Raw genomic sequence first — 25701 nt, forward strand, 5'->3', positions numbered from 1 at the left:
GTAATAAAAAATGCATTTCCAGTTTCATCAAAATTGGGTGAAAATTGTGACCTCTAGCGTGCCCACAACATGATTTTTCGTACAATCAGGGGCCATAATCCATGAAGTTATGGTCCGATACATGCCTATATTTGTGACCTGTAGAGTGTCCACAAACAAATTGTGGACGGATGGGGCGACGGCATAATATGTCCACATGAAAATGTGGTTGAAACTGATGTTTTTTTGATATTGTATTCTATAAATTATTGTATATCACATGAAAATTTAGGCGTATAAAAACTGATATGAATTCATCTGCTGTGTTTTTAATACTAAAATACCAAACATAATTCGTCTAGAGCTGCTTGATAATAGATAAATAAAAGAATATAGTAATCAATTGTTTTATTCCATCTCATTATACACAACTTTCTTTCTATTCACAACTTCAATTGCAAAATACACTACATGGATTTTAAAAATTATGATTCATGGAAAAAAAGATTAGGAAAGAAAAGATGTTTTCTGGTTTATCAATTAATTTTAGTTACTGTTTAGACTATGAGAAATAACAGAAATAAACAATTTTAAGTTAAATCAAAAAAAAAAAAATCTGGGGGTGTTACTCTGTACAGAATTATATACAAAACTAAAATAATAAATTTTCTATCTACATCCAGATGATTAATTATCTGTTATATAGTATGAAACAAATTATCATGTAAATAAAAGCTATAATGGCAATTTTTTGGACTTGGGGTAAAACTAATAATATTGAAATATGTACTGGTATGCTTTCATTACAATGTAACATACAACTTAAATCTCCCATGCACAAAAAAGAAAAGAAAACCTAACAGAATATCAATAAAAGTGACTGATATAAATATATTTATAACTTGATGCAAATAATATATCAAGTATTAATAATTGCATACACAATTCAAGCAAAGAAGAAAGATAGGAGATCAATCTACAATCAGACTTAGCTCCCCTTTGTTAGCACTTTCCCACAATATTTTATCCTTACTCATAAACATTTGAATTTCTAATTTCCAATAGGTATTGCACTAATTTTCTTTTTTAAAGGGAGAAATTGTATTGTACAAAAGCTAAGCATTTGGTGTTGAGGAATTGTATTCCAAAGCAACTGACTGAAATTGATGTGAACAAATAAATTCTCGAACTAGACATTTACAGATTTGAAAGTTTTCAACATACAAATCCTATAGGTCAACCAAGAGTAAAAAATACAACTGGATGCTAATTAATTTACCTAACACTAAATGCTATATAACTATTTAAACAGGAAATTCAAATAAGTTATCGGTTAAAATTATTAACTTTTCAGAATTCATACAACCAATATTTCCCGTTCTTCCATTATTAATTTTTATTGTTTCTTTTTTCAATTAAACGACTGATATACAATTACTCTATAATTCTGAAGAGATAAAAAAAAAAAGCATTTATTTATTATCAATGAAAGCCAAAACACATTAAGTAGTGAAAATATTTCAATGACAACAAACTTTGGGCATGTTTGATTGATCTGTATTTAATCAGGATTCCCTTATTTATGGAAAAATATTTCATCTAAAGCGTTTAACCTCATATGCTATTATTGAAAAAGGGATTGGATTTCAAGTTTTATTCGAAAAAAATTAAACCTCTTAATTTATATCAGATTCACTATAATCAAACACACCCTGAATGTAAAAGGAGAAAGAAGACCATAAATTTCCAAAAAAATATAAAGCTTATGAAAAATTACAATATCACGAAATAAATAAGATTGAAGACTAAAAATATCTGTAAATAATAACATTTGTATTGTTATACTTATCATGGTATTCATACTGTCCTATCACAATAATCGCTCAGTTCATCATTCATAGGGAAACAGACTTTTCTTGTTAAACTTACATAAATTTAGAAAATAGGATTAACATTTAGTAAGATAAATGCAAAGCATATGATCATCTTTTATCTACATTATTCTTTCTGTTTTAATACCGGGCTGTTATAAGGGAATTAGGATCCATTTCATTGTATATACACTCAACTGTACAAACTTATTTTAATCAAGTAGTTCACATTTTAACATCTATTCATCTTTTGAAAGCAATTAGTGATTGTGATTTCTTAAACATTGGTTTGTTAAAAAGAGGTGTATGTCTGACAAAGGCAATGCATATATGATATTGGTCATTTTATAATAAGAAACCAGGTTATTCATACTGCCTGTTATCAATATGTATAACACTATTATACATTACAGTCTACATATTACAAGATTCATCATGTCAATATACAGTCTCTAAGGGAACTAATAAACTCCTGCTGTCAAGTTTCATTCAGGGCATAATATTTGTCGAAAATAATTTAATTAACACTCAATATGGAAGTAAAATATATATTGATAAATCAAAACGTTACGTTCATATCAAAGTTTGTTTACATATATTTTCATCTCTTTTCTTTTAGTTTTATGTTGTATTCTTCCTGATCCTAAATACCTCAATCTTCAATATCCCATGAATTCACATAAAGGGAAGTAACCCTCAAGTCTATAAATTAACTTCCCTAATACAGTATGCTAATAATTGTGTTGAAGATTAAAGAACCAATTTGCCAATCAGTAAGCCTAAAATAAGTGCTGCGATTAAATACACCATAGGAGGCAGCACCAATCCTGTAGCTTGCGCTGATTTAGTAGGAGTTGTTGAAATTGGGGTTGAATGCACTGTTTCTGAAACTGCAACTTTCCTTAGGCGTACACCCTCTTCCTGAAAAAAGTAAGTTTATCTTTCTATTAAATAAATCATAATTCACTAGGATTCTTTGTTTCAATAACCTGAATAATGAATATACATTTGAAAATACTATAACTTTGACATTCACAAAATGCATCATTTTAGCACAATAGGAATGCCTAGCAAACTAAAATATTGTGAAAGAAGAATTTCTAATAAGATCATCAGTCACTAAACGGCTCATCTAATAAGTAAAGGCTGTAGATAAGTGAACCGTGTGTTGATTTTTCAACGTATCTCGGGAAAGTGAACGGCTCGTCTAATAAGTAAATGCCATGGATAGGTGAATGGGGGGGGGGGGCGTCCATCTATAAACGCATCTCGGAGAAACTAAACCCGTTACCATTAAACTAAGCCATAGTACTAACTAAACCATTTTTGTAATTCTTAAACGATTTTATCAATTATCGAACAATGTTTTGAAAGTAAACTATACACATACTTTCCAGCGTCAAAAACCCCGTTCTAAACGATACCATATCTCCAGTGTAACAAGCCAACAGTGAGGCTGATGTCCCCCGCCGAAATCCCCAAATAAATAGATGACACATATTAATTAATCACACATTTATTTTATTCAAAAGTATCAAGCAATCAAACTGATTATCAACCATACACTAAGTTTCATCACTCTCTATCAGATAGAATAAAAGTTATCTTGTCTCAAAGCATCGACCAATAAAATTGCTTAGCTCCGCTTAGCTTTAGGTCGAAATGTTAATCATTGAACTCAGTCAAGACATTCCCCTAATGAACATCTACACCAAGTTTAAACATTCTACCTCACTATTACGTTCCAAAGTCTTGACCAATCAAATTGCTTATCATTCCTTTAATAGCCTAAGCAGAAAATTCTCATCATCGAACACAGTCAAGGTAATGATATAATGAATCTATACTCAGAGTTTCATCACTCTCACTTAATTATATAACCAAAGTTATCGAGCCCCAAGGCATCAACCAATCAGATTACTTAGCTCTGCTTACAGTAAGCAGACAATGTTTATCATCAAACTCCATCAAGGCATTCACCTAATGAATGCCTATACCAAGTTTGAACATTCTACCTCAATTAGAAAGAGAATTATTGTGTTCCAAAGTCACAACCAATCAAATTGCTTATCGCTCTGCTTACCCTGAACAGAAAATGCTCATTATCGAACTTAGTCAAGGTATTGATGTGATAAAACTATACACCAAGTGTCCTCACTCTGACTTAATTAGAACTCAAGTTATCGTGTCCCAAAGCATCAACCAATCAAATTGCTTATCTCTGCTTACCCTAAGCAGAAAATTCTCATCTTCGAACTGCATCAAGGCATTGACCTAATAAACACCTATGTAAAGTGTGAACATTCTAGCTCAATTAGAATGAGAGTTATTGTGTTCCAAAGTCTCGACCAATCAAATTGCTTATCGCTCTACTTACCCTGAGCAGAAAATGCTCATTATCGAACATAGTCAAGGTATTGATGTAATAAAACTATACACCAAATTTCATCACTCTCCTTAATTAGAACTAAAGTTATCGTGTCCCAAAGCATCAACCAATCAAATTGCTTATCTCTGCTTACCCTAAGCAGAAAAAACTCATATTCAAACTCCATCAGGCACTGACCTAATAACACCTACACCAAGTTTGAACATTCAGCTCAATTAGAAGAGTTATTGTGTCCCAAAGAGTGTGATGGACAGACAGACGGACAGACAGACGGACAGACAGAGAAAATCGGATCAGAATTGTGGCCTCTAGATGGTCCACAACCTTGATGTACATATTTACACTATCTGCGTACAAGAGGTGGCCATTTTGTACGGCAGTTTTGGTCGGATTTGCACGAAATTTGAACTTAACCATCATTAGGGTGTGACAGTGATATATTCAAACACTTTTTTTTACATAAAAATGGTGACCTCTAGAGGAACCACAAGCTATAAACGGGATTTTTCGTGTAATGAAGGGCCATAATTCAGGAAGTTACGATCCAATTTGCGCGAATATATCGAGCGGAACCAAGATCTTTGGGTTATAAACATGTATTGCAAGTTTCATTAAAATCGGATCACAATTGTGGCCTCTAGAGGGTCCACAACCTTCATATATCACATATTTACACTATTTGCGAACAAGGGGCGGCCATTTTGTCTGGCAGTTTTGGTCTGATTTTCACGAAATTCGAACTCAACCATATTACGGTGTATCAGTGACCTATTCCGATGTTGTTGTTTTTTTTAATTCAGGAAGTTACGATCCGATATGCACAAATATCGAAAGGAACCAAGATCTTTGGGTTATAAACATGCGTTTCAAGTTTCATCAAAATCAGATGAAAATTGTGACCTCTAGAGTGTCCACAAGCTAAAAAGGTAATTTTTTGTACAATCTGGGTCCATAATCCATGAAGTTTCGATCCGATACATACCAATATCGAAAGGAACCCAAATCTTTTGGAGATAAACCTATATTTGAAATTTTGTCAAAATTGGATAAGAATTGTGACCTGTAGTTCACAAACAAATTGTGGACGGACAGATGGATGTTTGGACGGACAGGGGTGATTCTATCCCTTTTTTTTTGTTAAGAAAATCTAAGAATCATTGTCAAAACATGTCCACGAAAAAAAAATACTGACTTTAAAGTGGTCACTTGTTAGCAAAATAAACAGTGACCCCAAAAAAGTTAGTCTCTGTCATGCAGAAAAATATTCTACGATGGGTCGTCAACATTTGAAAAAAATAGGTCACTGGCTAGATTATCCAGCCTTTTACATTATCATACACAGCGTCTAAGGGAGGTAACTTGTCCTAAACAAGATGATGACGCCCATGAAATTAATTTAAGAATGCCATTTCAAATAATCCATTTGATTGCATGCCAGTTCAATATCCAACACTCTTAATTTTTTTTTTTATTGTAAAATTTCTCTCTTCATGGTCCATGTTTTTAAAATTAATTCTAATTCGTCGTCACGATTCATGTTTGTTTATATTAATACAAGAATTATGGAATTTATTGCGGGAAGGGCGCAATTCTTACTTGACTTGGCCAAAGATACTGGAAAATCAAGCACATTTAAAACCAAACTCCAGGCTACGCATGGGCAATGGACTTTACGTCAAATATTGACAACAGTCCCAGACCCTCAGTAAGTTGAAGACTAGGAGGTTCTGGGTGACTGAGAGTAAAAAAAAATTTCCTTCTTTTTGGATGAGCTCAGAACGATCTTTTCTGATTCTTGATAGCTTTCCACTACTTTTGTTGATGTTCACTTTTCATGGGCGAAAATAACAAATGTCAACTGACCAACAAGCATATACTAAGCAGCAAAAGAAACGTCAGGTTGGTATGTTACTCTGAATAGACGCATTGCATAAAACTTGCCAAATATTTTTATTGTACATTTGTGACCACATCTCCAACTTTACCTGAGCAATAAGCCTCCTTCCCAAACACAGAATTGAACCCAGGAAATGTTCTCAAAAACGCAACCGGACTTCTGAGATGGTAATGTGTTCTCTATGATTTTCATGTAACTCATGCTGCACGTGCTGTTCACCAGGACCAGCCCTATAAAATGCACCCCCATACCTGGTTGAATCATTCACAATACAACGTCGGCAGCATGCTACGACAGCTCAGAGGTACCAGGCGCTTGGAAGACTCGACGCTGGCTACACTGCCCAAGCCGTTGCCATTCACTTCCAGGTCAATGTTTTTACCATCTACAGGCTTCAGCAACGCTTTCAGGCCACCATCACCATGGATGATCGCCCCTGAAGGGGTGGACCAAAGGTTACCACAAGGCGACAAGACCGCCATGTTGTGCAACAGCACGTGCAGAATCCCTTCACACAGGTATCTGAGACAGCACAGCGGACAGTGGGAACACACGGAAGACCCATCAGTACCGATACAGTGCACTGACGTCTCACCAGAGAGAACATCCATTGCTGTAGACCCTAAAGTTGACTGATCCTCACCCCTCGCAATCGACGTGAACGTCTATAGTTTGCCCAACAACACCAGAACTGGCGACACAGGCAATGGAGAACTATTCTGTTCACAGATGAGAGTCGGTATTGCATATCAACTACAGATGGCAGGACTCGAATATGGCATCGACGTGGCCAGCGTTATTCTGACCAATGTGTCATGGAACGAGACTCATGGGGAGGTCCAAGCATAATAGATTGGGGTGGAATTGGCCAGAACCAGAGAGTGGAGGCTGTGGTGTTCCAAAATCTTGGCGGCGGCATCACAGCAGTGCGCTACATCGATCAACCTCTCAGACCACACATTATACCACATTTCGCACGTCATCGAAACAACGTTTTCCAGCATGATAACGCACGTGCCCACACAGCCAGAGTTACTCTGGACTTTCTACAGATGAACGGTGTCAATGTTATGCTGTTATAGACACGCACGGTGGACACACCAGATACTGATGTATAGACTGTGTACAGACTCTAAACCTGCTTGTAATGTCTTGGAAGTGTGATGAATTAATCACTAATGTGTCAACATACTGTTCACAAAAAATTGCTTTGATCCATTTAGTAAGTCATTTTCTAGAATGATTTGATTAAAGTGTCTCTCTGATTTTGAAATTGTACTGACGTTTTTTTGCTGTTTAGTATATTTTTAGGAGTCTGAAGGCTGGATTTTTTATAAAAAAAATGTGTGTGTTTTTTTTTTTTCATACATCACAGTATAGCAAGTATGCCGATAGAGGCATCGTTAGCCCACAGCCGGTGCATGATACAGCACTAAACTTGACTTCATTTCAAATTATCAAACAATATACATACTCTGTTTCAATGGCATTTAGTAATTGAACTAGAGTATACAGGTCACAATTCTATGGAATACAATTACTGCTTTTTACTGAGCAACGTTTCGACTAGGCTTCTCTAGTCATTATCAAGCTATGATAAAAAATGAAAATATGACAGGACAATATATACATGTACACCACAATGCTAAGTTAATGATGACAAACCAGGGATGTAACTTAATTACGTGTACCTAATGGTAATCTGATTTAATTGTACGCTAATAAGTAATAATACCAATTAACCTAAAAAATTGACTAATTGATTAATGGATAAGTTGTTGTGGAGTATACACAATGATTAGTGGGTTTTAATAATACAAACGTTGCAAGAAAATGAAAATTGATGAAATGTTATCAACGACCCCTTTCACTGAAATAAATACAAATGGTAAAAGGATAGATTGTTGTGGAGTATTTACAACGATTTGATGAGGTCTTGATAATGACAACATCCCACGAAGATGAGATTTGATTTGTGTTATGACCAAAATAATTGATATGTGGATGTTGATGCGAGTGATTACACTGATATACGAAAAACCCTTAGAACAATGACTGCACAAATGATCAATAGTCCCCTGAAGGCTGACAATTTAAAATATTGAGTGGTACTTCACTGGATGTTATGGTGATGTAGAAAAGCAGGGTTAGAAATATTGAGTGCATTAAATTACAATAACCGCAGGCCTGAAAAGCAGAAATGCCTGAAAAGCAAAAATAGTTGGGAATTATTAGTTGTCATTTTTGCATATTATGATGGTTATTACAAACTTAAAGTTGTTACTGGAATATTGATAAGTATTAAATATGATAAAAAAGAAAAAAGTAGAATTATGCTTAGCCTTGATTATGTGATAAGAATATCATACGCCCTGGGAAGGAACAATCCTTGATCTCTGTTCATCGTTGGTTTGTGTCGTCGTATATGAATGGCTTCATGTAATCGGCGCGCTCTCTTGTTGCTTATATTCTTGCATAGTGGTTTTACGTTGGACCATTGGACTCTGTGGCGAGGGTTGGAGTTCAAATGTTCAGCTACAGCTGAGTTGTTGGTTGCTGCTTTCGACTTGTGGTCATCTATCCTTTTATTTAATGGTCGCTTTGTCTCCCCGATGTATGCAATCCCACAATTGCATACTATTTGATAAACACATCCCTTTGGTTGTGGTGGTTGTGTAGGATTTTGTTTACCATTGGCTCTTAATATATCTTTAGTGCTGTAGCTTTTTGTGAAAGTTACATCTATTTCTGGTTGTTGCATTAGTAGCCGTTTGATTTGGTAGGAGACTTTGCCGTTGAAAGGAAGGAAGATTCTGACTGGGGCAGTCGGGGTTTTTGGTTTAGCTGCACTCGCCGACAGGGTCTTGTTGATGGCGTTTGTCACAAACTTCCCTGGATAGCCGTTGAAATTTGTGAAGACATGTTTGAGATGATCAATTTCCTTGGAGAGGCTCTCAGGATCACATATCTTTTTCGCACGGTTCACCAGAGTTGAAATTGTGGCCGATTTGACGCTGTTCGGGTGATTAGATTTGAAGTGAATGTATTGGTCGGTGTGAGTTGGTTTCCTATAGACACTGGTGCGGATCGAGTTGTTGGTTTTAGATACACAAACATCGAGGAAAGGTAGTTGGTTATCATTTTCGGTTTCCATTGTGAATTTTATACGTGGGTGTTGCCTGTTGAGGTGTTGTAACAGTGTTTCTGGATCATCTTGTTGATTGATAATAACAAAGGTATCATCCACTTGTATTATTAAAACCCACTAATCATTGTGTATACTCCACAACAACTTATCCATTAATCAATTAGTCAATTTTTTAGGTTAATTGGTATTATTACTTATTAGCGTACAATTAAATCAGATTACCATTAGGTACACGTAATTAAGTTACATCCCTGGTTTGTCATCATTAACTTAGCATTGTGGTGTACATGTATATATTGTCCTGTCATATTTTCATTTTTTATCATAGCTTGATAATGACTAGAGAAGCCTAGTCGAAACGTCGCTCAGTAAAAAGCAGTAATTGTATTCCATAGAATTGTGACCTGTATAATATACATACTCGTAATTGGTTATTTTCTGTTTTTAGCTGACTTAATTCAGACTGTAATTTCTTGTAATCTTCCATAACTTTCTTCACTTCATTGTCACCCCCTGAACTCTGCTAAATAAAATTCATATCATATCAGCAACTGAATTCCGAGCTCTCATGTCATCACAGAACTGATAGCGATTCCACTAACTGTTAATTCATTCATCACATGATCAACAAATCGGAGAATACCGTAGAAGAAGCACCCAAAAGGCATGGTTGGTCTTGTCACAATTCTATTACTACATTATTTATTGTCAACATCATCGACATTCGTAAAGTGGATGCCTGCATTCGCTTCCATTTGTGAATTTATAAAGTTACATGACATGTCTCCTATCATGTGAAGTTATTTCCATGGAAACAAGTTGACACCAGTTGTAAGAGAGTTCATGTAAAAGGCAACTAGTTGCCTCGAGTTGCAGAAAGTGAATCATTGGCCACTGGCTTCAACTGACTGGAAGAAGATGCTTTGAGTAGTAAGAGGCGCTCAAGTCAACCTTTATCAGTTCCATTCAGTTGAAGCCAGTTACCAAAACTCCAGTTGCTCTCAGTTGTAAGGTCAACATATAAGTCTTGCTTTACATGTTCACTGTAAGTGTTAAATATGTTATCTATGCAAGTCATAGGCTCAATCCCAGGTTTTACCTTTTTTTCCAGTTGTTAGTCCTAAAAACCCGATTTCTTGTCGGCTCCCCAGCAGCAGTTATTCGTGCTAGCTCTATCATAAAGATCACAAGAGGAACTTTGTTGAGAGAGATCCTACGTGTGCCATAAAGAAAAGCAAACAAATTTAGTTTTCAACAGATAAGAAGAAAAACAAGCGGCTGCAAGAGATAGATAGAGAACAAGCTAAACAAAAAACGATTTTTCATACAATCAAGGGCCATAATTTAGGAAGTTACGATCCGATATGCACGAATTTTGAAAGTAACCAAGATGTTTGGGTTATAAACATGTATGTCAAGTTTCATCAAAATCGGATTAAAATTATGATATACCATATTTTTTACACTATTTGGGTACGAGGGGCGGCCGTTTTGTCCGGCAGTTTTCGAACTCAAGCATCATTACAGTGCAACGGTGATATTTTCAAACGTTTTTTTAAATCAGATAATAATTGTGACCTCTAGAGAGACAAGCTAAAAACGCAATTTTTCGTACAATCAGGGACCATAATTCAGGAAGTTACGATCCGATATGCGAAAGGAACCAAGATCTTTGGGTTATAAACATTCATTTCAAGTTTCATCAAAATCAGATGAAAATTGTGACCTCTAGAGTTTCCACAAGCTAAAAACGTGATTTTTCGTACAATCGGGGGCCATAATCCATGCAGTTATTGTCCGATATATGCCAATATCGAAAGGAAATGAGAGCTTTGGGAGATAGACACATTTTTTAAGTTTCATCAAAATCAAATAAAAATTGTGACCTGTAAAGTGTTCACAAACAAACTGTGGACGGACGTAAAGGGGCGATGACAATATACGTCCACACAAAAATGTGGGCGTATAAAAATCCCAAAACTTACTTTTGTTGTTTCAACAGGTTTAGTAACTTTTGCTTCAATATGATCCTAAAAGATAATTTGGTTAGTTTAATTAAAGCTCCAAAGCATTAAACATGTTGAAACATTGTATATCAAAGATAGGTAATAAATCTGTTAAGGTTGCCTTCAAACTGTTTGATGCAATGATTATCCCAATATTAACATATGGAGCAGAAATATGGGGTACATGTCCCAGAGAAAGCATTGAGACTGTCCAAAATAAACTGTGCAAGTGGATTCTTAATTTAGGAAATAAAACTCCAAATATCTTGGCAAGACAAGAATGTGGGAGACATGAATTGCATGTAATATATATGGCTAAACCAATAATCTATTTCTTAAAAATCCAAGAAATGCATGAAGATAGACTTCCTAGGCATTGTTATAATATGTTATACAGTTTAGATGAAGCTGGGCGTAAAACCTGGTGTACCAATGTTCGCTCACTATTGTATGAGATAGGTTTTGGTTATGTTTGGGAAGCTCAAGGGGTGGGAAGTATTAAGGCCTTTAGAGTGATCCTTAAGCAAAGACTAAGAGATATTAATATACAAGAAGTGAGTGCAAATTTACAAAAATCAAACAAATATAGATTTTATACCCAAATTAATGACAGGGGTATAAGAGTTGCAGAATATTTGTCTGTTGTGCCCCAATATCTGCGATTCTATTTATCTATACTAAGGTGTTCAACCCACAACCTAGAGGTTGAAGTTGGGAGAAGAAGTGGTGTAGAATATAAAGATAGGGTTTGTAAAATCTGTAATTTAAGACAGGTTGAGGATGAATACCACTTTATTATGATATGCCCTATGTTAGCAGATATTAGGAACAATTTTCTACCTCATAGCCTAGTCCCAAAATCCATCATTAGAAAATATGGTGTGTCTATTTAATGATATGTCCTGTCAAAGTAGTCTAGCATTATACATAAAGAAAGCACTACTGTATAGGTGTGAAATGTTAACTTTGTAAGTCTTCCTATGTATGGCACAAGCCATGTTATTGTTTATGTATTTGTTTACCATATTTAGCAGTATACATGTTCAATGAAATTAATTTTTACAATGTACAATGGGCTGAAGGCCTCAAAGTATGAATAAATTATTATTATTATTATTATTATTATTAAAAGATAAATCAAAATGTATACTTTTAACTATTTAAATACAGATCAACATTATAAAATAATAATTCTTTTATACCAAGGCCTATAAGGATATTTCATCTGTTAAATTTTTATGAAAATCCAAGCTTTGAGGATGTAATAAATAATTATCTTTATTATCTATTGAAATTCTGTATACACTAAAGCATACTAACAAGAAAATATTAACGGGCAGATTGTGGACAATATTTTTGAAAATTACAATAAATATCAACATACTGATTCTGGCATCTCAAAAACGCACTTCAGTTTAGAATCCATCAAATTTTCTGGTAAGACTTCCTTCCACTGAAAAAAATATAACATTGAAAGTCAAAAGAGCCATAGCAATAAACCATATCATTATTGGTTTTCTGCTTTCATAGACATTGATATTGGTATCACTGCCCCCTCCCCTAACTTCTATTTACATGTAACAGCTAAACAGCCTTTTGAGAGCAAACTGAATGATGAATATAAGCCAGTTAATAAAGAACTTCTGAATAGATGCAAAGTTTTTTTTTAAAAAAAGCTTCTTCCACACTGCAGACTTCTTCCAAATTTAACAAGAGTTTACAGAAAGGTCAAGCTATGTACCACCCATTCACCCGGTTTCAATTGTCTACTAGATCAGTTATTAATAATGGTACTTGGATATTCATTTATAAAACGCATCCCTTTTTTGTTCTGTTTATCAAAATTACTATATAAATTATTAGTGCAACACACTGAAATAATGCCAGCATTTTGCATGTAAGTATTCATTCAACAGATTCCAGGCTACATTCATTACTACAGTATCCACATTTTACTACAGCCATACATTTTCAATAATTTCACAATTCTTTTATTTTTAATTTCTTACTTTGTGTATTTAATTCATTCCATTTTTTTAAACACTTAATAGTACATTGCCAACATGAAGTGGGCTTCTTTTGAAAGCTTGGATGTCAAATCCATTGAGAGTACACAAGAGTACAAAGTTACTTGTTATTTACAGACCTGTGCCCCTAACCCACATCAAACTGGTCAGATTATACACATTAATTAAAGTTAAAATGAACATTTTCTCTCAGGCCATGGTAGCAGTTATTGATGATCCAATTATTGGTTCAGTGTTTGTCTGAGTTCTAAATGAACTTTGGTATTTCTTAAGGTTTGTCTGATCAATACAACAGTTGACATTAACTAAATAAAATCAAACAGAATGTCTAAAGTCTAAACCAACAGATGCTTCAGAAGTGACATCTCTGGAAAATGTACATTACAATGTACATGTACATTTTTTTCCTTCATTTTGTAGTATATGCTTACAATTAAGATTTTTCGAGTGACGTTTAGTTATTGGAGAATAACATACTGACACAGTAATATATAATAACAATTACTGGGTTATCAACAGTTAACATGCACTGTTTCGATGATGGTCCACTATCTATGGATCTTATTCTGTAGTACAGATGTTACTTTCTTTATAAATTTAAATTTAATAATCATTAAAGGGGCATGTTGGGCGATTAGATAAGAGTTGACTGTTCTCGCTATATTAGTTTAAAAATAGACAAATTAAATAGAAAATGCTGAAAACTTCAGTCAAATCTCTTCACTCTCAACTGAGATATTAGCTTTTGAATTTTAGACTAGCTTCAATCATCATTACTAAAGACGGTACGATAATAAGCAAAGTTTCGATTATCCATTTATCGATTTAATTATTTTTCAAAAAAATGTATTCCAATCCACTAAATATTGCAGGTTAGCAATGGCATCGAGAGTTGATCATGGTCTGGATAAGTTAATTAATGTCTAATTAATAACTTAGATAACATTTCACGGCTGAAGAAAGATCTGCAATAGGCAGATTTGGCTCTTGCATAATATAGTACTTGTACATTTATCTTTTTGCCAATCTCTACTTAGTCTAAGCAGAAAATCCTCATTATGGAATTTAGTCAAGATACTGATGTAAGGAACTATACATCAAATTTTGCCACACTCCCTCAATTAGAATCAAAGCTATAAATCTTTCCAGGCAATCTATTATTTTTTTTAAAAATAAAAGTGCACTACAAATTTGAGAAAATTTACAAATCAGTTATATTCTCACTTTATCCTATAGAATAGCCAATACTATAGAATTATCTAATCATATAATATAAATGTCTAATTATGCATCTTGAGCATACATTTGTGGACGGATTTACAAATATACATTATTATTATTAGTAGTATTAATCCTCCTTTATGCAAAAATGAATTAACATCCATCAACTTGGAAATATGCTTTCCTTATTGGAAATGGTCCCCAGAAAGGTTGTCCTTCTCTCCCCATCCCTTCTCAAGGGATCCTCCTAATATAGGTTCAGGTTACATTGATTAAACGAATTCTTCAGACGTAACAATCAAATAACAAGACAATTATTATACAAAAGGATAGAATGAGACTATTGACAAATCTTGGCAGCAAAACTGGGGATAGGAAGGGTCCATTTTAAGGATGCAAAATAGGTAATAATATTGAGGAATAGTGATTTTCCAATTATCGGTAATTGGCCAAAATGTGGCCTATATAACAGTAGAAATCAGTATTGGCCGATATTCAGCAATTTTCCTGATACAGGAGTAACTAAAACCCAATCAAAAGACAATGAGTAAATACCTTTAAAATAGCATCTGAGTTGGGAATAAGTCATTCTCTCATGTTTGAACTATTGTATCAGTATCGGCCGATATGATTTGTTCTCAGCATATATGTTGGTAAAACCGACAGTAACCATATTGGCAGATCACTAATGCAGAATAAACTGATTTGCAAGTTGGAGCAAGATTTCAATGTTCATAGACTGGAAGCTCATATCAAGAAAATAACCACACATTTTGCCGAAAATTTGAATGGATTTCTGATTGTAAGCTTAAACTACCAAACTTCATTCTCCGAAACCAACAAACTGTAAATAAGCTTACCAATTGTTCTTGATTAATAGGTCCATCTGGAGCAAAGAGTGTTTGAACCATGAACTTATGTTTGTTTGATTTTTCAGTCGCATCATATTCAAATGGCTGCAGCATAACTGTAAAATAGTGATATTTTTCTAAAATGTTTTAAGTGAGTATTATCGCTTGATTTGATAGTTGTCTATTGACTTACAATGACCATGTTTTGTCGCATGGGTCTCCAGTATGGTTTTCTGTTCTGTGTCCACTGTGTGTGGAACAGTCCCACAGGTCAGACTACTTCATGTGACTGATACCATGTACAGTATGGCAATTACTTTACATGCCTGTATTTTGACAATATTTTCTAAATTTGTAAACACCAGGACTGATTTTAACTAGAGAAAATCTAACACTAGCATTAATTTCAATTAGAGACATTTAGAGTATCGGTACAGACACAGTTTTGCAAGCTTACAAATCAATGTCAGAAATTCGATGGAATTCATTTACTATTCCATTACTTTAATCATTATATCTAAACAAGACAACATTTTATAGATTACCTGCTACAGTTATATGTGCTTTAGGTTCCAGAACACCACTGTTTGGTCTGACACAATATCTCTTGGGAGCTGTTGTTTTCACTTTGAAACATACTCGTTTGTCTGAAGGATTTGTCAATTTTAGATCTGCAGAAATAACATCAGTGAAAGGTCCTGAAATCACAAAAGATAAAATGTTAGATAACTAAAAGATAGTATTCCCACAGCAGCTAAGTCATCCGGACGGTCAACCAGAGTTGTTGCATATTTTTTCTTTTGTCAGTAATAAGAACATTTACAACACATGAAAATCTGATTAAGAGTAATAATCTATTAAGTAATTATCAGAAATCATTAGAATTTGTTTCGATTGTTTGTTTCGTGACCCTAAACAATTTACATTAACTTTAGCCTCTAGAGTGTCCACAAGATTTTTCAAAGTGATCAAGGGCCATAGCTCTGGCAGTAATTATCGGAAATTGTTGAAAATGAATAGGATTCTTCGTTTCATGACCTCAGAAACTGTGTGAGTATAAATTTAAAGTCAATCGGATATTAACTTTGCCCTCCAGAGTGTCCATAAGATATTTCAAACGGTTTCAAACGGATCAGGGGCCATAAATTTAAAGATGGGTTCCCGTGTACAAACTGGGTGATTTAATGGTATATATGGACCAAAAACATATTCAAACTAATTAATTTGTCATAATCATGCTTCAAATCCTTCTCAAACATTGTAATTACGAAGGAATGCCCTGCTATTAAAATTCGATCAAACCAGGTCATGTTTACGTCACGTCTTGGGAGTCAGAGGAGAATTCATTGCATACATAAGACGATGTTGTCTTTAATCGCTTACTATTTATTACAAATATCGAATCCTAATTAAATTCTCGGATTATCCACTACCTGCGTCTTTTTTATCTCAGAAAGTATTGTACGCCTAACTCTTCATAAAGTTTATCAACTTGTACATCAGGCGCTCAATGTTCGCGTGTGACCTTTGATATCAAGCGTGCAGAAGTTCCTAATCGTAGTGCTGTTGATTAGGGGAAGCCTTACATTTTTGTCCTGTATACGCCCCATGAGTGTTTTTCGGGGAATCCAGTATTTTTCTAGTAAGATTGGATATCTCTACTTTCCATATATACCAAAATTGCCATACTTTTATTGGAAATAACAACCCGATAAATACTTTTCTGGGAACCCATCTTTAAAGTCAATTGGATATTCGCTTTAGCTTCTAAAGCGTTCACAAGATTTTTCAAAGTGATCAAGGGCCATAACTCGGGCAGTAATTATCGGAAATCATTGAAAATCAATAGGCATCTTCATCTCATGACCAAATTTAAAGTCAATCAGATGTTAACTTGTAGAGCGTAAACAAGATTTTTCAAAGTGATCAAAGGCCATAACCCTGGCAGTAATTAACGGATGACCTTAAACACTGTGCATAAATTTGAAGTCTAGAGCGTCCACAAGATTTTTCAAAGTGATCAAGGGCCACAACTCTGGCAGTAATTATCGGAAATAGGTGAAAATCAATAGGCTTCTTTATCTCATGACCTTAAACACTGTGTATAAATTAAAATTAAATCGGATATTTACTTTAGCCTCTAGAGCAACCACAAGATTTTTCAAAGTGATGGAAATCGATGAAAATCAATCGACTTCTTCGTCTCATGACCTTAAACACTATGTATCAATTTAAAGTCAATTGGATATTAACTTGAGCCTCTAGAGTGTCCACAAGCAATTGTGGATGCCGGACGCGGGCGACAACAATATACGACCACATTTCAATGTATGTGGGCGTATAAAAGCACAAATATAATGTATAGTCTACAATGTATCTGGCATTTAATTAGGATAAATTTTGTACAGTACAAAAAACTTTAAACATACATTATGCAAGAGCTAAATCTGCCTATTGCAGGTCTTTCTTTAGGCCTGAAATGTTATCTAAATTATTAATTAGACATTAATTAACTTATCCAGACCATAATCAACTCTCGATGTCATCGCTAGCCTAAGACATTTACTGGATTAGGATCCGAGCTGCTGCTCTACGCTCATTTATGATTAAATCAAGAAATGGACAATCGAGACTATGTATTTTATCGTACCGACTTTAGTAATGATGATTGAGGCTAGGTCCAAAATTCAATCGCTAAATTCTCGGTTCAAACTGGATCAATTTGACTGAAATTTTCAGCAAATTCCCTTTACATTATCTAGTTTTTAACTATTATAGTGAGAACTGCCAGCTCTTTATCTAAACTCCCATAATGTATCTTTAAATTATATTATATAGGAATCTGAATAATAATACAATATTTATGTTATTGGGTAGGTACAATGACACCTTTAATATTTATTTAGCCCATTTGAAGTTTGAGGATAACTGAATTGTGCAGAAATACTCATTATAGGTAAATGTACATGCACAAAGAACTGGTGTTACGCTTGTCCATTGTCAACATTATTTGCAAGTAATCATAATAATCTAATATCTTTGTATAGATGTTGATTTTAGATAAATATTAATAAATTCATTTCAGTTTCTACATATATTGAAGGCATTGATTTTCTAATGTACATGTACCACTCAAACCTTTAATATAGTTCTGCTTTGATTGAATAGCAAAAATAACAAACACAAAAAATAAATTTCATCAATGAATTATGCCTGAAAAATTAAAAAGTACTATGCATAATTTCATTGAACCAGTATTAATTATAGTACTACTATAAATTACAGTAAGACTAAGAGTATGAAGAACCACTATTTTTGTCTATAAATTGTATGAGGCATGAGTCATTATGTTACTAAATGCATTGTTACCTACCAGCTGGTGCTTTCTAGCAATAGAAACTCATATGAACTATATTTATACCCTACCCAGTGCCACAGTAATAAGTGTAACCCAGATTAACCCATCTAGTACTATGACTGTACAAGCTGCTCAAATACCTTGTGTGTATGCATAAATTATATTACATACAAGAGCTTCCTAATTTCAGAATGGAGAGAGAAATCGGGTTTAACGTCCACTCGACACAAACTAGGTCTTTTTGGGACTAACATGTTTTTATTTTATTTCAATAATTTGCTTGCGTGTAGGGGTCTTTAGCAGTGGGAGGAAACCGGGGGACCCAGAGAAAACCCATGAGGTTGGACAGGCGACCCTACTCCTTGTCACGTACAACCGGGGAATCAAAACCACGCCAGTTGACTCAATGACAGACTTTATGGTACAGCGCGCACATGCTAACCATTCAGCCATCCAACCCCCCATTTCAGAATGGAAATTCATTTCCTTACTTTTACATTAGTCTAAAATGCATTTTATACATCAACACAAATTATACATGTATGTGTTATCAAAATATATATATAAATAGATATAATTGATAATAAACCAGCAGCTGCCAGGCAGGATATGCCCACATTTTGCAAGAGATGGATAGAGAACAGGCTAAAAACAAACAGGATTTTTTGTACAATCAGGGGCAATAATCCAGAAAGTTATGGTCTGAAATGCGCAAATATCAAAAGGGACTGAGATCTTTGGGATCTTCATATTGCATACCTTTACACAATTTGCATACAAAGAGCGGCCATTTTGTCAGGCAGTTTCATTTCGATTTTCCCGAAATTCGAATTCACCCTTCATTATGGTGGCATGGTGATATATTTAAACATTTTTTTAAAATCGGAAAAAAAAATTGTGCAAGCTAAAAATGCGATTTTTCGAACAATCAGGAGCCATAATCCAGGAAGTTATGTTCAGATATGCGCGATTATCAAAAGGAACCAAGATCTTAGTGTGTAATGGTGATATATTCACATGGTCTTTTTTTTAATCGGATAATAATTGTGACCTCTAGAGGGACCACAAGATAAAAAGTGATTTTTCATACAACCTGGGGCCATAATTCAGGAAGTTATCATCTGATATGCCCCGATGTGGAAAGGATCCAAGATCATTGGGTTATAAACATGCATTTCAAGTTTCATCAAAATCAGATCAAAATTGTGACCTCGAGAGGGTCTACAACTTTGATATACCAGATGTTTAGACTAATTGTGTCCGAGGCAGAGGTCGCAGTGGATCAATTTCGAGTTGCGTAAAAATACGCAGACATTCCAAAATTTTGCGTTTTTGCCCTCTACATCTGCGTGTCTTAGAGCCTCTCAAAATACTTAATATAGAAGCATGTAAAGTTGTTTTGTGAACAACCCTATTTTAAGCGTCCTTATTTCATTAATAGGCCTACAGTATTTAGTCTAATGACGACTGGAGGTTAACGGCATGTCTATGGTTGACGGCACAGTCATTTCAATCTTTCACTTCGACAGGACGTAAAGAGAAAACTATCGCTATGAAAGTCAACATTTGATTGGCTGAATGTAAACAGTATATGGTGTTCTAGCCAATCCCAAGTCTTGTATGAAATGCACTTATTGCTTCCAATAGGATAGCTACGTAGGCTTACTGCCATGAACTTATGAATGAAATAAGAGGAAATATAAAAAAACTACGGAGACTACAGTATGTGCAGTAGAGGTGTGTAAATGCCAGGTGAAGCACATAAATTGTACAAACTATGACATAGAATAATCTAATGTAAATTACGCAGCGTCCGGCAATATTTGCGTTTATTTTGAAAAATATGTGTGAAATACGCAGATTTTTGCGTGACTGCGACCTATGGTCCAAGGGGCGGCCATTTTGTCCGACAATTTTCGTCCGATTTTCACGAACTTCGAACTTACGAAATTCACTCAATCATCTTTAGGGTGATATATTCAAACGTTTTTTTAAATTGGATAATAATTGTGACCTCTAGAGGAACCTCAAGCTAAAAACGCGATTTTACGTACAGTCAGGGGCCATTATTCAGGAAGTTACCATCCGAGCTGCGCGAATATGGAAAGGAACCGAGATCTTTGGGTTATAAACTTACATTTCAAGTTTCAACAAAATCGGATAAAAATTGTGACCTGTATAGGGTCCACAAGCTAAAAACGTGATTTTTCGTAGTCAGGGGCCATAATCCATGAAGTTAAGGTCCGATATATGTCAATATCGAAAGGAACCAAGATCTTAGGGATATAAACCTATATTTCAAGTTTCGTTGAAATCGGATAAAAATTGTGACCTGCAGAGTGTTCACAAATCGACGGACGTGTAAAAATTGAGAGAGAAATGGGGTTTAACGTCCACTTAACAGAAACTAGGTCATTTCAGGACTAACATTTTATTTCAATAATTCGCTTGCAGGTAGGGGTCTTTAGCATTGGGAGGAAACCAGAGGACCCAGAGAAAACCCACGAGGTTGGACAGACAACCCTACTCCTTGTCACGTATAACCAGGGAATCGAAACCATGACGCTTGACTCAATGACAGGTCTTATGGTACTGTGCGTACGCCCTAACCATTCGGCAATCCAATCCACTATTAAAAAAATATTCTTTTGCGATTTAAAGCACATATGAATTGTCATTTTTATCATTAGAATGTCAGAGTCGGCTGGCCATTTAATTGAGGAAAACTTTAAAGATACATTATGGGAGTTTAGATAAAGAGCTGGCAGTTCTCACTATAATAGTTAAAAATAAGATAATATAAAGGGAATTTGCTGAAAATTTCATTTAAATTGATCCACTCTGAACTGAGATTTTAGCGATTGAATTTTCTGCCTAAAGTCGATACGATAAAAAACATACTCTCGAATATCCATTTCATGATCAAATTATGAATGGAAGTCGAACAGGAAATCGGAAACTAATCCAATAAAAATCGCAGACTAGCGATGCCATCGAGAGTTGATTATGGTCTGGATAAGTTAATTAATGTCTACTAATTAATAATTTAGATAACATTTCAGGTCTAAAGAAAGACCTGCAATATGCCAATAGGCAGATTTAGCTCTTGCATAATGTATGTTTAAACAAGGGCCATAATTTGGTGTATGTATACACCATGCAAGATAGCCATGCAAGATACATGTACACCCACCTTTTGCAAGTGATGGACAGAGAACAAGCCTAATAAAACGGATTTTTCGTACAATCAGGGGCTATAATCAAGAAAGTTATGGTCTGATACATTCAAGTGTCAACAGGAACTCAGATCTTTGGGATATAAACATATATATTTTAAGTTTCATCAAAATCAGATAAAAAGTCTGAGAGCAAGCGGGTCGCCAAGCTTGGACACTATTTGCGTAAATAAGGGGCGGACTCAACCTACCATTAAAAGGTGCAACGGTGATATATTTAAGTGATTTTTAAAATCTGGTAAAATTTGTTACCTCTAGAGGTTTCACCAGCTAAAATCATGATTTTTTCGTACAATCAAGGACCATAATCCATGAAGTTATGGTCCGATAAGCACGAATATCGAAAGGAACAGAGATCTTTGGGATATAAAGATATATTTTAAATTTCATCAAATTGGATAAAGATTGTGACCTCTAGAGGGTCCACAACCTTGTTACTACAATACATGTATTTACATATGAGGACTGGCTGAACTCAGCAATCATTATGATGTAACAGAGATATATATATTAGAATGTTTTTTTAAAATTGGATTAAAATTGTGACCTCTAGAGGGAGCACAAGCTAAAAACTTGATTTTTCGCACAATCAGGAAAGATACAGTCAAATATGCGCAAATATCGAAAAGAAGCGAGATCTTTGGGATAAAAATCATCTAAGGGTGTGACGACTAAGCAAAACTTGAACCGGTTCGGTTTAGTCGGTAATGAAAACTAACTGAAAAATATTAGTCTTCCATAGTCTACAATACACGCTAATATACTGGCCTTATATACTGACATTAAAACTGTAATGGCGACATACATACAGTTCTATGTTTTATGTGTCCAGTACATTAAAAAATTTGGTTTTGTTTGTACTATGTAGTTTGTTCAAATCTCCTGTTTAACCTTTTTAATAAAGGTAATAAATACAACATATAAAAAACTTCAAACAATGACATATTGATCAATAATATTAGTGATAAACCGACGAGAAAGCGTATCTGGGCATCAGCTCAGTGCGCATGCCTATTGACCTAACCTGGAGGATTGCTTGTTTCTGATTGGGCACTTCAACCATTGACCTTAGCGACCGACCAATCAAATAACGTATTCTTAAATTAACTTCATTAGGTATGCATAAACACACTCGCTTGTAATCGCGAGAATATTACGGAATATAGTATATACTGTCTCGTTATTATTATTGTCGACCATTTATCAATGATGTAGCTTATTGCTTATTCGCCCCCATAATTGTCGATCGTTAATACATGTATCTTTTTTTAAAAAAACTTGAACCGGTTTGTAGGTAAAACCGAACCGACTCTGACTAAACCGACTAATCGTCACACCCTTAAAATCATCTAAAGATTGTGACTTATATGGAGTGCCGACAAGCTAGTAGAACTGTGATTTATCGTACAAGTACAATCACGGGCCATATTTCATAAAGTTACGGTCGATACATGACAATATTTGTCGAAAAGAACCAAGACCTTTGGGATATAAACCTATATTTCAGGTTAAAAATGGGATAAAAATTGTGACCTGTAGAGGGTATACAAATATATGAATGGACGGATGTCCAGGGGCAACAACAATATACGTCCACATGAAAATAAAAAAAGAACAAGATTATGATATAACAGCACGGCTAGTCAATTTTGTTGAAGTCTCCAAGTCTTATCCATTAAATAGTACATAATTTTAAGCTTATACTGATATTAACAAGCCAACAGTGAGGCTGATGTCCCCCACCGAAATTCCAAAATAAATAGATGACACATTAATTAATCGCACATTTTTTTTTTAAAAAAGTTTCATCACTCTCTATCAGATAGAATCAAAGTTATCTTGTCCCAAGGCATCAACCAATAAAATTTCTTAGCTCTGCTTAGCTTTTGCTCAAAATGTTAATCATTGAACTCAGTCAAGACATTCACCTAATGAACATCTACATCAAATTCAAACATTCTACCTCAATTAAAAGCAGGCTTAGTCTAAGCAGAAAATTATCATCGAATTTAGTCAAGGTACATGTGATGATATAATGAATCTATACTCAGAATTTCATCACTCTCACTTAATTAAAACCAAAGTTATCGTGTCCCAGAGCCAAATAATCAACCAATCAGACTGCTTATCTCTGCTTGCCGTAAGCAGACAAGGAATTCACCCAATGAACGCCTACACCAAGTTTGAACATTCTAGCTCAATTAGGAGAGTTATTGTGTTCCGAAATCTCGACCAATCAAATTGCTTATTGCTCTGCTTATCCTGAGTAGAAAAGGCTCATTATCGAATTTAGTCAAGGTTTTGATGTAATAAAACTATACACCAAATTTCATCACTCTCACTTAATTAGAACTAAAGTCATCGTGTCCCAAAGCATCAACCAATCAAATTGCTCATCTCTGTTTATCCTAAGCAGAAAATGTTCATCTTCGAACTCCATCAAGGCATTGACCTAATAAACACCTACACCAAGTTTGAACTATCTAGCTCAATTCGAAGAAGAGTTATGTGTTCCAAAGTCTCGGCCAATCAAATTACTTATCGCTCTGCTTACCCTGAGCAGAAAATGCTCATTATCAAACTTAGTCAAGGTATTGATGTAATTTAACTATAATACACCAAGTGTCCCAAAGCATCAACCAATCAAATTGCTTATCTCTGCTTAACCTGGGCAGAAAATGCTCATCTGCGAACTCCATCAAGGCTTTGACCTAATGAACACCTACACCAAGTTGGAACATTCTAGATCAATTAGAAAAAGATTTATTGTGTCCCAAAAAGTGTGATGGACAGACTGACAGACAGACATACGCACGGACGAACCCATTTTAATAGTCCTCTGCTTTCTTTGAAAGGCGGGGGACAACAAACCTGAAAAGTTGTAAATCAGAATAACAATACTGAGTGAAAATGTAATGGTGACTGGCTATAGCTAAAGGAGACATGGTCGAAAAATCAAACTATTCTTCTACATTAAGGGTTGTTATGATCTCAATCAATATAATTGGCATTTTCACAGAAATATTGATTTAATATTATGATGTAGGCCTATCATTTACTACTATCAACTAAATCATGAACATCAAGTCTAATAAATTTTGTAACTTCAACTTGCTGTTTGTGTATGTAAATAAATTCTAATTTATTCATTTAACTAACATATCAATACACGAAATGACGTGTTTTTTTGATAATTTACAAATCATTTTCATTTTTTGGTAGATCAGAAATAAAAGAATGATAAACCGTGATTGTGTATAGATCTAAATGTGTGGTCAAGAGTGAAGAAGCCTGATATTTTTGAGGATGGGGCGAGAAGACATTCCGGTAAATCAAATTTACGCGTCCCGACTGAATATAAGAGCAATTACCTCTGAAGCGAAGCTCAGTAGACGGCTCCAGTTGCAATACTTGTTCATTCTTAGCCATTTCTTTTACTTATTAGTGCGAAATAACACCCTTTTTATGGAAATAAATACATTAAATCTTGCATCTGCTGTTCTGGAATCGTGGATTGCACATGCGCAATACATTCATTCTAAAACCGAGACGGTACATGTAAAATTTCATCTCGACGAATGCATAAAGCAAAACGCATTATATTTATCTAATATCAAAAAGTTATATATGACAACTCGTTTCTAATGTTTTTTTATGAAACCTTTGATTGAAGTTAGCAAATGTAACCCAGGATTTAATATTTGCCATGAAATTACAC

The 25701-nt window shown here is 34.7% G+C and overlaps 1 protein-coding gene across 5 annotated transcripts; it reads right to left on the minus strand.

Annotated features, from left to right (window-relative positions):
- Positions 1-372: 372 nt before the first annotated feature.
- On the minus strand, positions 373-25529 carry LOC126816583 (vesicle-associated membrane protein/synaptobrevin-binding protein). 5 transcript variants are annotated; one of them, XM_050543266.2, is made up of 7 exons: positions 25355-25527; positions 15935-16087; positions 15399-15505; positions 12675-12743; positions 11270-11314; positions 9706-9804; positions 373-2771 (listed from the first exon to the last, which is right to left on the minus strand). In XM_050543266.2, the coding sequence occupies exons 1-7, from the start codon at positions 25410-25412 to the stop codon at positions 2601-2603; spliced, it is 702 nt and encodes a 233-aa protein (XP_050399223.1). In that variant the 5' UTR covers positions 25413-25527; the 3' UTR covers positions 373-2600. The 5 variants fall into 5 exon arrangements, with proteins under 5 accessions (XP_050399223.1, XP_050399222.1, XP_055955727.1 ...); XM_050543265.2 differs by having other exon boundaries at positions 9706-9807; XM_056099752.1 differs by lacking the exon at positions 9706-9804 and having other exon boundaries at positions 25355-25529.
- Between the last annotated feature and the right edge of the window lie 172 nt (positions 25530-25701).

The sequence above is a fragment of the Patella vulgata genome, chromosome 3, assembly GCF_932274485.2.
Source record: "Patella vulgata chromosome 3, xgPatVulg1.2, whole genome shotgun sequence".
Taxonomy (NCBI): domain Eukaryota; kingdom Metazoa; phylum Mollusca; class Gastropoda; family Patellidae; genus Patella; species Patella vulgata.

What these genes read in the sequence shown, in the direction of transcription:
- LOC126816583 (XM_050543265.2), bottom strand. Translation starts at nt 25,412, where the DNA reads ATGGCTAAGAATGAACAAGTATTGCAACTGGAGCCGTCTACTGAGCTT. An exon ending in TACTGAGCTTCGCTTCAGAG is followed by an intron (nt 16,088 to 25,354) that starts GTAATTGCTCTT and finishes TTGTGATTTCAG; the next exon opens with GACCTTTCACTGATGTTATT. An exon ending in AACCTGTTGAAACAACAAAA is followed by an intron (nt 9,808 to 11,269) that starts GTAAGTTTTGGG and finishes AATTTTATTTAG; the next exon opens with CAGAGTTCAGGGGGTGACAA.